This window comes from Rattus norvegicus, chromosome 2 (genome assembly GCF_036323735.1).
Source record: "Rattus norvegicus strain BN/NHsdMcwi chromosome 2, GRCr8, whole genome shotgun sequence".
In the NCBI taxonomy this organism is placed as follows: domain Eukaryota; kingdom Metazoa; phylum Chordata; class Mammalia; order Rodentia; family Muridae; genus Rattus; species Rattus norvegicus.
This window is the reverse complement of record NC_086020.1, coordinates 196,708,033-196,721,913: the sequence shown is the minus strand read 5'-3', so window position 1 is coordinate 196,721,913 and position 13,881 is coordinate 196,708,033. Positions and strand designations below refer to the sequence as shown.

Here is a 13,881-nt window from a genome sequence, read left to right as displayed (position 1 = left end):
AAGGGAAGTTCTAGAACTTCACACAAGTTGGATATTGTGTAAGTTTATGGTCTGCTCAGCAGTTGAGTTTTCTGTTTCTGTTTTAAATGTGATATTTGTCAGATGCTCCCATCTCCCTCATACCCACCCCCACCCACCATCCGTGACAGAAATAAGGTGGGTCAGACACTGTTAACCTGTGTTCTTCATGGGAGACTTGAAAACTTAGAAATTGATGGATTTTAGTAAATGTATCCATTAACTATTGTTTCTTTGTCAAACATATATATCCATGCCTAATAGGAAAATGCTTTTGTCAGATAATGGCCCCTTTATGCCTCCAAAAAGTTTATTGGGTGGTACATACTATAACTTAGTTGAGGACAAGACCCACTCACCCGGACTCACACACCTGTTTGCATTTTTTAAGAGTGTAAAATGGGATCTCTTTCTAGGTCTAGAATAACCAAGTGCTCTTTTACATGTCACTGATGGTATGGGATTATTGTGGGGGAAAGAATGTTAACAGGAATGGGCCCATGGTCTTGGAACTTAAAGAACCCTGTTAGGGGTAAAGACAAAATCAAGTCCTACAAACAGAAAACCTTCAAAGTAAGATAAGGGCCACAGAAAAGTAGAGCACTAGAGTCAGGTTGTAGCAGGAGGGAGGGTGTTTACCGAGTACAAGTGGAAAGGTTACCACACTGGTCAATAGTGTAAACTGAATTTCCACAGGCAGCCAGTTTTTTTTTTTTTCAGTTTAAAATTGCTTTCATAATTATGAAAGCCTGTTCTCAGTTAACAGGCTGTACTCTAAGATTGTAGGCTTTGTACAAGCTCATTGGTAAATTTCCATTCAATCTAAGTAAAATCCCAGTGCTTAACCACAGCCTGTGAACCTCTGCATTCAGTGATGCTTCACACTTCATTTCCCTATCTGGTTTTACTTTTGTTCTGCCTTTGTAATTTCTTAGGTACCTGAATAAGGCACACTTTACTGTCTCATTCTCCACTTCTTGGACTATTCTTCATATTGCTCTTAAAATACCTAGTTCCCTCTTTTCTTCCGAGAGGGGTAGAAAAGTTCCTTTTTTGGTTCCATCCCTGTTTAAAATGTGTTCTTCCAACTCTTTTCTGTCTCAGCACTTTATTTTCTGTATAGTATCTGCCGTGCTGTGTGGTGTTACTGCTTGCCTCCTGGGATTTAGTACGTGCTGGGTGTGGGAGCTTGGCCATGCCTGTCTTGTATAGTAGGCACATTTGGAACTTAGAACTCTCCTCTCATAAACACTACCCTGACTGGTATGCTTCTAGGCTATCAGCAATAACTTGTACTTTGCTGGGTTATCTTTAACTTTTATCTTGTTTGATTTTAATTTCTTATGTAGTAAGGAAAGATATTTTGTGCATACCTTGTTAAACATAGGCCTGATTCCACACACAAAATTTCAACCAGTTGAGATAACTTTTGTTAATATTTGTAATATCTTCCAAATTTCCATTCTCACACTCTTTATTCTTCCTCTTCTAAGCTTCCGTTTGCTGCTGTCTGCTCCTTTGGCATGCATTAGCTTTTCAATTTGGTAAAATTCAGATATCCATGGTTTATTGTTGTTTTCCCTTGTCACTAGCTCCTCTCCTATGGGATTGCAGAAGGAAAGGTGGAGATGACCTGGAGCAGTGTCAGCAACTTCTCTGGCTGCTGACATGAGTTGAAAGTAAAGCAGTCATCAGTATGTCAGGGTGCTTGTGCCTGAATTCATGTTCACAGTGCTGTTACTAGTAGATGTACAGAGAGACAATGTTGCCAGATTGAAATGTTCAAAAACTCATTGATTTTAAAATGTATGGTTTGCATAATGGCTAGATCAGAAACAAATTTTCAACAATGTATTTTTTTCAATGAACAATAAAAGGTTAAAAGAAATTAGGTCAGGAGAGGAAAAACTTAAAAGGAAAGTATCAGTTCGTCAGCTAGTCCTATCAGTTTGTCAGCTAGTCCTGCCAAATGCTTAAATTTAAAACCATTAGGATCAGTTGCTTGTAGCTATTCAGTGCTAAAATAGGCTAGTACCCTCTGTGTACTGCCTTTAACAAAATAACAAACAATATGAGAATGAAACAGACTGAGACAACAAAATAAAAATGGAACCAGCTAAACTTTTATTTCTAGAGGAATTCCATAAGAGCTGACTACAGATTGCCAAATACAAAAAAGGTATCATCCACTTTAATTATAGAAAAATTGATTACTATAACCATATTTGATGACAGGTACCTATAATACTAGCACACAGGAGGCTGAGACTGGAGCATTAAAAGTTCCAGGTCAGCTTGGAACTAGCAAATTCTAGGCCAGCCTGGGCATGCACAGTGAAATCCTATCTTAGAATATGAGGGGAGAGGAGAGAATTAAACTCCTAAAGGTGTTTGTTAGTCTGTCTTTCAATCTAAAGTGATAATATAGTTGTTTGCTTTTAAACATTATTTAAACTTTAGTGTAGCACAGCACCTTAGTTGTTTAAATCTCTGATGATTTTTTTTTGGAAATTTGTTTAACTTTTTTTAAACCAAAGATAGAGATACGTGATTGGCAGAGATTTTAGACATATAAGTAAGTTTTTGGAGTGTGTGTGTGTGTGTGTGTGTGTGTGTGTGTGTGTGTGTGTGTGTGTAAAGAGAGAGAGAGAGAGAGAGAGAGAGAGAGAGAGAGAGAGAGAGAAGGGACCCTGCTCTCTATGTGACATTAACATTGTATTCAGTGCAAGGGAGTTCTTGCTGTCTGCCACAACTACTTTCAATTTTTTCCACCTTTTTGCCTTAGTCCCTTCCTTTATTATAAGGCTTTATGCCATATTTCCCCATTATAAGGCAGAACCTACTGTTCTCAGGACTACCCTGCCAAGGCTGAATAAACTGGTTCTTGTCAACAAAAAGGGAATGGGGAGGACAACTGACTAGTTCCATTGTTAAGATACATGAGATCCCAGATCACATTATAAATTACCATTGTGCACTATTTCTGGGAACTTCATATTGCTTTCTGATAGTTTTAAACCAGAAGACCACAGTATACCTCTTGGTGTGGTTGGTTTGTTGCCGCTGTCATTATAGTTCTGTCAAGATTGTCAAGATTATCCTTGCTTTGTTTTGTCCTTAATCTTGTACTATACTCCTCTTATTCGGTAATGATGGGTTCCTCATGCGATTCTTTATTCTTCTTCTCTTAATATTTAATCCCTTCAAGAACTCTCTGTCTTCTAGTTTTTATACTTTGCTTTAAGTGAAATTATATCTCTCACCTGAACTAGTCTTTTGATCTCACTGAAAACATCATCTCAAACTAAACACCATGTGTATTGCTGGGCATAATGGCATGCACCTGTGGTCCCATCTACTTTGGAGGCTGAGACAAGAAAGCATGTGTGCAAGTATTCAAGGCCAACTGACCTAGATAAACATAACAAGATACTATCTTTTTCTTAATTGAAAAAATTTTTTCATACTATATACTTTCGTACTCCCAACTTTCCCCCTCCCCCAACTCCTCCCAGATTATCTCCACTCACCCAACTCCAGGGTCTTTCTCTCTTTTTAAAAACACAAAAACTCACAAAACTCACACATACAAACAAAAAAATAAATAAAATCCATAAAACTACTAAATTAGAAACCAAAATATGCAAATACAAGGCCAATTTGACAAAACATGTCCAAACAAAGCTTAATAAGACAAAATGTCTACAAAAACACTATTCATTTTGTCTTGACCAATTACTCCTGGGTCTAGGTAGTTAATATATCCAGTGAGATGCATCAGAGAAAACTAATTTTTTCCTTTGCAAGCGGGTATCAGTTGCAGATAGCTTCTTGGCTATGGATGGCCGTCATGGCCACCTTTTAGTGCTGGGATCCTATCTGGCTTGAATCTGTGCAGGGCTGTATGTGCTGTCACAGTCACTGTGGATCCATACATGCATCAGTTCTGTTGTATCTGGAGGACATTGTTTTCATTGTACCCATCCCACTTAGGATGGAGTGCTCCAAATATCTTACACTCTGCATGTTGCTCAGTGTGGATTTTTGTATTAATTCGCATCTGCTGCAAAAAGAAGTTTCTTTGGTGATGGCTGAGCAAAGCACTGATCTATGAATATAGCAGAATGTCATTAGGAATCATTTTATTGATACGTTCGTGTAACACAGTGATTTTCAACCTTCCTGATGCTATAACTGTTTAATATAGTTTATCATGTTGTAGTGACCCCCAACCATAAAATTATTCTTGTTGCTATTTCCTAACTAATTTTGTTACTGTTGTGAATTATAATAAAATAAGTATGTGTGTTTTTTCCATAGTCTTCCGTGACCTCTGTATAAGAGTCATTCAACCCCAAAGGGGTTGAGACCCACAGACCTAAACCACTGCTTTATTAGAAAAATAGTATTTTGTTTTTCCTGGTGCCCATGGCCTACCTAGTCTTAGGTTCTTGGCCACCTTAGCAATATCAAGCATCGCCTGGAATGGACCTTAGATTTAGTAAGAGAGTGGTTGGTTACTACTACAACACTTGTGCCACTGTTGCACCAGAATAATGAAATCCCACTTTAAAAACAGAGTAAAACAAAACCTCTTAGACTAAGGGTATATCCTGAACAGTGGAAGGATTGCTTATTAAATAGGAGGCTCTGAGTTTAATACCTAGCACTTCCAAAAGGAAGTTTGCGTGTATTCCTTCCCTTGCTGACCTTGTTCCTGGCTCCCCTGTCATCCCTCAACCCAAAAGATGACAAATTAGAAACTTTCCAGCTAGTTCTCTAGACATAAGTTGTCTAGCTGCTGACTGTTTTCTTCTCTTCCATCTCTTACATTCAATCTCTAAGAACTTTCTGTTGATTCTTCCTTTTAAAATAGAAATTACTGGTAGACCTGACTATCATTTTTATTAACATTTTTTTGCCCTTAATATAAGCACTTAAAATCATTCAGATCATGAGCTAATTTGTAATTGTTCTTTCTCTTTTGTCCATTATGATTAATAAATATAGAACTGTCCTATTAATATTGAAAGGACTCCTATAATTATTTTCTTATATGCTTAGTTATAATTATGTTGTCTCTAGCCTTCTAATTCAAGTGCAGCACTTCAAGGAATAAGTACGTAAAGGTCCTTATGGCTGACACCCAGTTCACTTTCCTTTGTTTTCTTACTACTGGACTTCATCATGTCACCTGTATATATAGTGATATATATATATATATATATATATATATATATATATATATAGTCACATGTGTATATAGTGCTGTTCTTGTAACTTTCTGGTAGTTTCACCTATAATACCATATGTATCCCTTTCCACCAGTAAAACTTTCATCTTTGGATTTAGCTTTAGTGGATTTATTATGTTTGTTTGACAATCGCTTAACAACTATGTGACTTGAAAAATGTTAATTAGTCTCTGTGCCTTAGTTTCTTTGTTCTGTAAAAATTAGGATGATTAGCATATATACTCCCACACTTCTAGAGTTGTTGTGAGGATGAAATTTACTAATTTATTAAGGGTTCTTAATTTGCAGGATATAGGTGTTTAATAAATATTATCTATGATCATTTAAAAAAGTGTAGTTTAAGGGGACAGTGTTGTAACTTAGTGGTAGAGCACTTTCTTACATGTACAAGTCCCTGGGTCTAATCCTCAGAAATACACACACACACGCACACACACATGTGCGCGCGCGCACACACACACACACACACGCGCGCGCACACACACGCACACACACATGTGCGCGCGCACACACACACACACATGTGCGCGCACACACACACGCACACACACATGCGCGCGCGCACACACACACACATGCAAGCACACATGCGCACACACACACACACACACAAGCACACGTGCAGATGCATGTAAAATCATTTTAGTTGTTATTCATTTGATATTAATGTGCTAAGTTGTCACCTCCTTTTCCATACACGTGTATGTGTGTGTGCATCTGTGTGTAATGTAACTAGCCTGTTTCCAGCATTTGATCTCATTGTTAACTAGAAGCAGTGTAAGTTGGAATGTGAGCTGCAGAATCAGATAATCTATAAGTATGGAAGTGTATGACTATTAGAGTCCCATAACTTCATTTAAAGGAAGTTTATATATTTCTTACTAAGGGCTAGAACTAAAGTTAGACCCCTACACTAGCTTCCTGTTTGGTGTTAGTTCTGTTTTGCTGACTTTTTAATGTTGATTTACTGGTTGTATATCTCACCCAATCCCAGGTAAATAGCCACAGAAGGCTACCAAACAAGATAAGTCATTGTCTCCAAGTAGAAGAAAACCAAGACCCATGAGTGGGCATCGGTCAACAAGGAAACGATGTGGAGATTCTCACCCAGAGTCCCCTGTGGGCTTCGGGCATATGAGTACTACAGGGTGTATATTAAATAAATTGTTTCAGTTACCGACACCACCACTGTCAAGACACCAATTAAAACGGCTAGAAGAACACAGGTATCAGAGTGCTGGACGGTCCCTTCTCGAGCCCTTAATGCAAGGATACTGGGAATGGCTAGTTGGAAGAGTACCCTCATGGATTGCCCCAAATCTCATCACCATCATTGGACTATCAATAAATATCTGTACAACTATTTTGTTAGTCTTCTACTGCCCTACAGCTACAGAGCAGGTAAGAGTAACAACAGTAATGTTTGTTATAGTCCAGAAACATTGTAATTGGGATTCTTAGATCATTTTATATAAAGACAAAATATTCTCTTGGATATTTGATAACTATTTTCAATATCCTATAACGACTTCAATGAATTGCATAAGCTGTCCTTCCTTTATATACTACTGTTGTTTAACAGTCATAAGAAGGGGGATCTGAGATGGCATGACTATAAGCAAGGCTTCTCAAAAGTGTTTTTTCAGCCAGGTGTGGTATCAGATGCCTGAGACACCACTAAGGAGGCTGAGACAGAAAGGTTCTGAGTTGGAAGCAAGTGGTGCTTCGTATTAAGTTTAAGACAAATCTGTCCTGACTATTTGTTCCATGTACATCTTACATAGTTTTTTTTTTTCTTTTAATTCCTCTTTTATTGTGGAAACATGGTTAATACAGAGTGTGTAGATACATTTCTAATTTCTTCTTTTTGGAGACAGAGTTTTGCTCTAAAGGTCAGGTTGAGTGCAGATTTCATAACTTCCAATGTTGTGCTGAGATTACAAATACACCACCATGCCTGACTTATTTTCTCAAATAGCTTGCTATATTTCAGTCAGGATACTTATAGAGCAAAACCCAATACGTTGTATAATGGCATCACGTGTCCTTTGAGCTGCTTCATGTGGGCTTATCTGAAACCTGGACTCCTGATTCCAAAGGATTTGCTCTAGGTTTATGTATCCTTATAAGGGAACAGCAAGGAGGTGGTTGATTGCAATGGAACGATTTTAATAATCCTAAACCACATCTAGAGAGAGTATCAGGGTTTAAGAGTGGCTCAAAACATTAGTAATGTATTAAACACTGCAGAATGCACTAGGTAACCCTGGTTTCCTCTGATATTTTTCTTGCAGTTTTCTTAAGTGATTTAGATTTACTTGAGTACAGAATAGAAAATGCTCTGATCACAGGGAAATTTTAAAAATTGCTGTGAGGAAGCATCAAGGTGAAAAATGACTTCAGCACTCTTTTAGTTCTCTTCATGGAAGGAATAATGTAGCTGCATGGTAGAAATACTTGTTAGACTCAGCTTAAGATACATTAAACTAAGTCACAGCTCTCTCTGCCATAAGTCTGTCATCTCTGGGATGGCAGTAAGATACCCAAGCCTAACCCTTTATTTAAGTCTTATTCGTAGTGTTGTGAAAATTAATGTGTCTAGAATGTCTAGCATAGAATGCTCAGTCGATAGACGCTGATTATTGTTTCATTTGGTCAAAGAGGTTAAGTATATAACTTCTTCCCCAAAACTCCCTCCCATTCCTGATTTTTTCTATCATATATACTATGATAGAACAAACATCTAAGTCCACCTTCAGTTTTTTATATTTTGTTTATCCATATTTTAAAAACAAAATTCTATAAATTTAGCCCCAAAAGAGATTCAGTTCATTGTATCTGATTCTTTTAGCTATTTTACCAGAAAGATCTGTGTACATGTGTTATGAACATTCTATACATTTTTATGCTAAAGACTTTTTTAAGCTTTTGTTTTTTTAACACTTTACATTATTATATAATTCCATCATTTTTCTTTTTCCTCCCTCCAAACTCTCTGCGTCTAGATACCAATCATACTAATAGAAATGAAGTTCACTGTTTGAATCGCTTTAACTGGCTTGGTTTTTGTTAGGAAAAGAAAAGTGGTAGATGCTTTAAATACAAAAAGGAAGTTAATCAAATTCTCCATATAGAAATGGTGACCTCATTTATAAGTGTGGTACCTAAATATCCCTTCGCTATGTTAGTTGCTAATGTGTTTAAATTTTATCAACTGGGTAGCTTAGCTTTTGTTTGTGTCTTTTGTTGTTGGTTTGGGGGTTTCATTGTTGTTTGTGACAGAATTTTGAATTTGAGATAGGATCTTCTATAACTATGATTATAAGCATGTGCTATCTGTCTACTAGACTTTTGTTTTATTGCTGTTATTTAGTTTTATATTTTATGGTCCAGAGAGGTAACTCAGGGGTTGAGAGATATTATTCTTGCAGTTAGGCTTTTAGAATTAAAATCTGGTGGCTTATAACCACCTGCATTTCCAGCTACAGGGGATCCAACTTTGTCCTCTGGCTTCCACGAGTACTTGCACTAACATGCATTTACCCACACATAGATGCATATACATACACATAATTAAAAATAATAAAATACTTTTACTGTGTCTGTGTTTAGCTTCTGTTTCCATGTTCTATCTACTGGTGAAAGTTGAAGTCTCCCACTATTGTTGTGTGTGAGGTTCAATGTGTGCTTTGAACTTTAATAATGTTTCTTCTATAGCTGTGTGTTGGTATATTGCCTGCATGTCTGTACAAAGGGGCCAGATCCTTTAGAACTAGAGTTACAGACAGTTGTGAGCTGCCATGTGGATACTGGGAGTTGATATTGAGTCCTCTGGAAGAGCAACCAGTGCTCTTAACCTCTGAGCCATCTCTCCAGCCCGTATTGCATGCCTTATACACACGAACACTAAGGCTGAGTTGTCTCATTACTAGTGGGTTTTACTGAGTTGCAGATTTGCAGGAAGCTTGTAAAGTAGCAGGAAAGGCAGTGGTGGCAGGCACACTAGGCAGCTGGTCACGTCGTATCTGCAGGCTGGAAGCAGAGAGAGATAGATGCTGTTGCTCTGCCGCCTTTCTTTATTTTCCCTCTCAGTGTGGGATCCCAGTGCTGGGATGGTGCCACCCATTTTCCAGGGTGGATCTGGTCTACCCTCCTCAGTTAACCTTTTTGGAAACAGCCTCATAGATATACCCAGGAATGTATTTCTAGGGCGATTCTAAATCCAGTCACTTTGACAGTAAAGATTAACCATCACACCCACCTTTTCTTACTGTCCTTGCATTTCTACAAGATTTGGCAAACTGACTTTCTTACATTCCTATCAGAGTTAATAGTACCTGACAGGTACGTGTGCGCTTTCCTTTGCCAGGCTTTTAACTAATATGAGCCCACACTTGGAGTAGGGGGCTTATTTTGAAAACAAAACAAAAAAACTCCGAGAGTTATAAAATGATGGGAATGAGGAAAAAGTAATTAAATATTAGGTGTTTTTACAGATCTACAGAAAGGAAGGAAAAGAAAAACAAAGAAAACCTTAGTCTCTACTTTTTTTGTGCTTATAATTGTTATTCTGCTTTTTCCTGATGTGTACACACTAATAGTTGAAGTCATCTGTTTTCATAGTAACACTCTAGCTCATTGAAATCCTAAGTAGGCCCCAAGAAGGTCCTGTGTTTTATTTATCTTTACAAAGCAGAGCAATTTGGTAGCATATTTGTGGTGGTGGGAGTGTTCTTTGTATGGTTAACGTAGTATTTAGCTACTTGATTTGAGCATTTAAAAATAGAAGTAAAGAACTAATTTTTTTATCTGATTTTACTTAATTTAATGGCTACTGTGTTGGTGCAATAGTATCTAAAGGATGCTGAGTCCTTCAGGAAGAAGGAATAATAGATCTGAGTCCAAAAGAGGGTCTCCTTAGTCACAAAGAGTTCCTTGGCCATTTCAGTCTGCTTACATGCACATCATGTTACAAACAATGTATTGACTTCAGGATTTGTAACTCAGGCTTCAGAGAGGTATGTACTGTGTGGTCCTTTTTATAGCCTCAGTGTTAAGTCTGGAACACCAAGAAAATGTTTAAGGGGAGATCATTATTGTTTAAAAACTAAGTTATAAATAGATTTCTCGCAGAGAAAAAAATCTTTTTCCAGTATAGCATATACTGAATATTTTATAACTCTTAAATATTAATAGCATGTAACTGGACAACTACTATCTAAGAAAATCCTGTGATAATAACATTTTATTCATAGTCTAGACAGAGAAATACATAACATTTAAATCAGTATTAGTGGTTTATTTTTTAAGAAAAGACAAGGTATTCTTTAATGATGTATCTATAAGTAAGATTCAGGGCCTCTGCAAACCAGAGCATCCTTGTTCCGGTGTTTCTCTATGAACCCTTGTAAAAGCATATTAAAAACAAGTTTCTTGATAAAGAAAATGGGAAAAATATTTCTATTGTTGGCTATTCTCAAACATCCTCAGTATGCATTCACCATATTGGGCACCAGAAGTCCTGCAGTGAAAAAGTGAGAAATGTGTTTAATGTTGTTGAACGTAGTATTTCCCTGATGAAATGAAGGGAAACTGTACTAGTTCTTTTGTGGCTTTGATTGTTTAGGCAGCATCTCCAGTATGATTGATTACACACTCCCGTAATCCCAGGTATGATTACACACTCCCGTAATCCCAGGTATGATTACACACTCCCATAATCCCAGGTATGATTACACACTCCCGTAATCCCAGGTATGATTACACACTCCCGTAATCCCAGGTATGATTACACACTCCCATAATCCCAGGTATGATTACACACTCCCGTAATCCCAGGTATGATTGATTACACACTCCCGTAATCCCAGGTATGATTACACACTCCCGTAATCCCAGGTATGATTACACACTCCCGTAATCCCAGGTATGATTGATTACACACTCCCGTAATCCCAGGTATGATTACACACTCCCGTAATCCCAGGTATGATTACACACTCCTGTAATCCCAGGTATGATTGATTACACACTCCCGTAATCCCAGGTATGATTACACACTCCTGTAATCCCAGGTATGATTACACACTCCTGTAATCCCAGGTATGATTGATTACACACTCCTGTAATCCCAGGTATGATTACACACTCCCGTAATCCCAGGTATGATTACACACTCCCGTAATCCCAGGTCCTGGAGTGGGAGGTAGAAGAGGAGAATCAGGAATTCTAGGCTAGCCTCTGCTTCCTATAGTTTTGATTCCAGCAGCCTGGACTATATATCAGACCCTTATTCATATAATAAGGAAGTTTTGGGTCAGGTATTTATGTCTGTATTCCCAGAATCTGGAAGGCAGAGGCAAAGGGATTTGAAGGCCATATTTGTCTATATAGAGAGCTTGGGAATAGACTAGGCTATGTGGTTCCCTATTTTAAAACAACAAAAATGAAGACAGACTAAAGAAGCCCATGCTGGCCATGATAACTGTGTAGCCAATGTTGGCCTTGAATGTTTGATCCTCCTGCTTTCACCTCCCAGATGCTAGAATTATAAGTAGTCCTACCATGCAGGACTAGCATGCTGATTAAATACTGGGAAGAATTTAAAAGAGACAGTGTAGTCCCTCATGAAAGTTCTGAAAAATTTCTGCAAAGTACAATCATCCTTTGATATTTGTAAAGTATTGATTCTACAACTTCCACACAGAAATCCAAGTCTGGAGATGCTTAAGTACCTTCTCTAAAATTGTGTAGCAGGCATATAATCCACGTACCCTTCCATGTTCTGTAAAGAACCTCTGGGTTACTTGCAATGCTGAATATAGTGTCCGTATTCTTAAGTAGCTATGTGTGGAATTATTTTAAAAAGAAAAATGTCTGTCTGTATTTGTTATAGATGCAGATTTTTATACTTTAGAAATTCGGCCGATTGAATCCCTGGTTAGGGAACTCAGAGATACAGGGGATCTATTATATTTAATGGGCACCCTTAAAAACAGGGAATTTAAATCTGCAACAATTGCAGTTACTTCAGGGGTCAGTCAATTCTTCATTATTTAGTGTTTCGGTCATCTCTTCCACACTTTCAACCAGGAATACTTGTAGAGAATGAGGAGAAAATTGGGCTGGCAAGATGGGCTCAGTGGGTAAAAGCAGTAGCTGCTTCGCCTGAAGACCTGAGTTAATTCCTGAACTCACATGGCGGAAGAAGAGAACCTCTGACCTCCACATGTTCTGTGCGTGCCTCAGGAGCATGCACACACACGTACACGCGTGTAAATGTGGTTGAAATGAAGAGTAAATATCTGTTGTTAGAAACACTTAGCCAGACCTGATAATGAGACTGTCTGAGTGCTGCTCTTGTCTTACTCCACAGGCACCTCTGTGGGCTTACATCGCCTGTGCTTGCGGCCTTTTCATTTACCAGTCACTGGATGCTATAGACGGGAAACAGGCCAGAAGAACTAACAGTAGCTCTCCTTTGGGAGAACTTTTTGATCATGGCTGTGACTCACTATCAACAGGTATTGTTGCTTTTTAATGCTGAGAATTATTAACTGATATAAACAGTTTGATAATCAGTGTTGTAATAAACAAATTTAGTTAGTTCTCAAGCAGATGATTTTTATATTAAATTTTAGTGAGTTTTTTGGAGACTTATAGTTCTGGTTAGTGCTTGTTCATTGTTGGCATTATTGGGAAACTTAATTACTTGGTTTGTTTTATTTTATTTATTTATTTATTTATTTATTTATTTATTTTTGTTTTTTGGTTTTTTTTTTTCTTTTTTTCCAGTGCTTGGGGTTCACACTCAGGGCCTTGCATATGCTCACTAGGCAAGCCTGCTACCTCTACTGCCATCTCCGTTCCAGGACCTTTTCTTTTTAAAATATTAGAGTGTAATTGTCATTATCACAGATTCCATAGTCTTAGGTAAAAGCACAAAAGTGGATGACTGTTAGTCCATGCCCTTGTATGTAAATGGATTCTAAGTGTAGATAGTTAGGAGAACACTACACACTTGAGTTAAAATATGCAGTAAGGGCTGGGATAAAGACTGATATGATCAAGCCTGGAGAAGTGACAAGCAGCTCGAGGATTACAGCTAACAATAAATGCTGTGCTGTGTGTTGCTAACTTACTAAGGATAGATTTTAGGTGTTCCACCACAGTGGTGACACACAGATTAAATTTCTTAATTCACAATATGTACACACATCAAAACACCCTATTGTACAATTTTTTAAAAAGCTAGAAGAAAAAGTGCTGGCAGTGGTTTTTGTTAACAGAGTTGAAGTGTAGGTGATATATCTGTATTTATAGTATGTGGCAAATTTTTCAAATAATATTTGAGTGTGTTTTTAGAGAAAGAAATCATAAATGAAATTAGGTGAGCATTGTGATGTACACTAACAGTCCTGTCCCCGAGAAGCTACTGTAGAGACTGCATAAGTACAAGGTCAGCATGAGCTGTATGCAAGCAGTGGGCCAGCCCGAACTACTTAATAAGATCCTCTCCCAAATCACAAAGAAAGAATGAATTCCTAACTAGTATTCCTAACAGAAGTCTCTCCCTCCTTATTTTACCTTTATTCTTCAGTCGGTGTACC

At 37.7% G+C, this 13,881-nt stretch overlaps 1 protein-coding gene across 9 annotated transcripts in view; it reads left to right on the top strand.

Annotated features, from left to right (window-relative positions):
* The window catches only part of Cept1 (choline/ethanolamine phosphotransferase 1), a 41,976-nt gene that overhangs the window by 2,517 nt on the left and 25,578 nt on the right, over nucleotides 1-13,881 (top strand). For all 9 annotated transcript variants that reach the window (XM_006233118.5, XM_063281918.1, XM_006233116.4 and 6 more), the window contains exons 2-3: nucleotides 6,267-6,673; nucleotides 12,648-12,795. In XM_006233118.5, coding sequence (XP_006233180.1) covers nucleotides 6,335-6,673; nucleotides 12,648-12,795 — 487 coding nt within the window. In that variant the 5' untranslated portion in view covers nucleotides 6,267-6,334. The remainder of the gene's footprint in view (nucleotides 1-6,266; nucleotides 6,674-12,647; nucleotides 12,796-13,881) is intronic.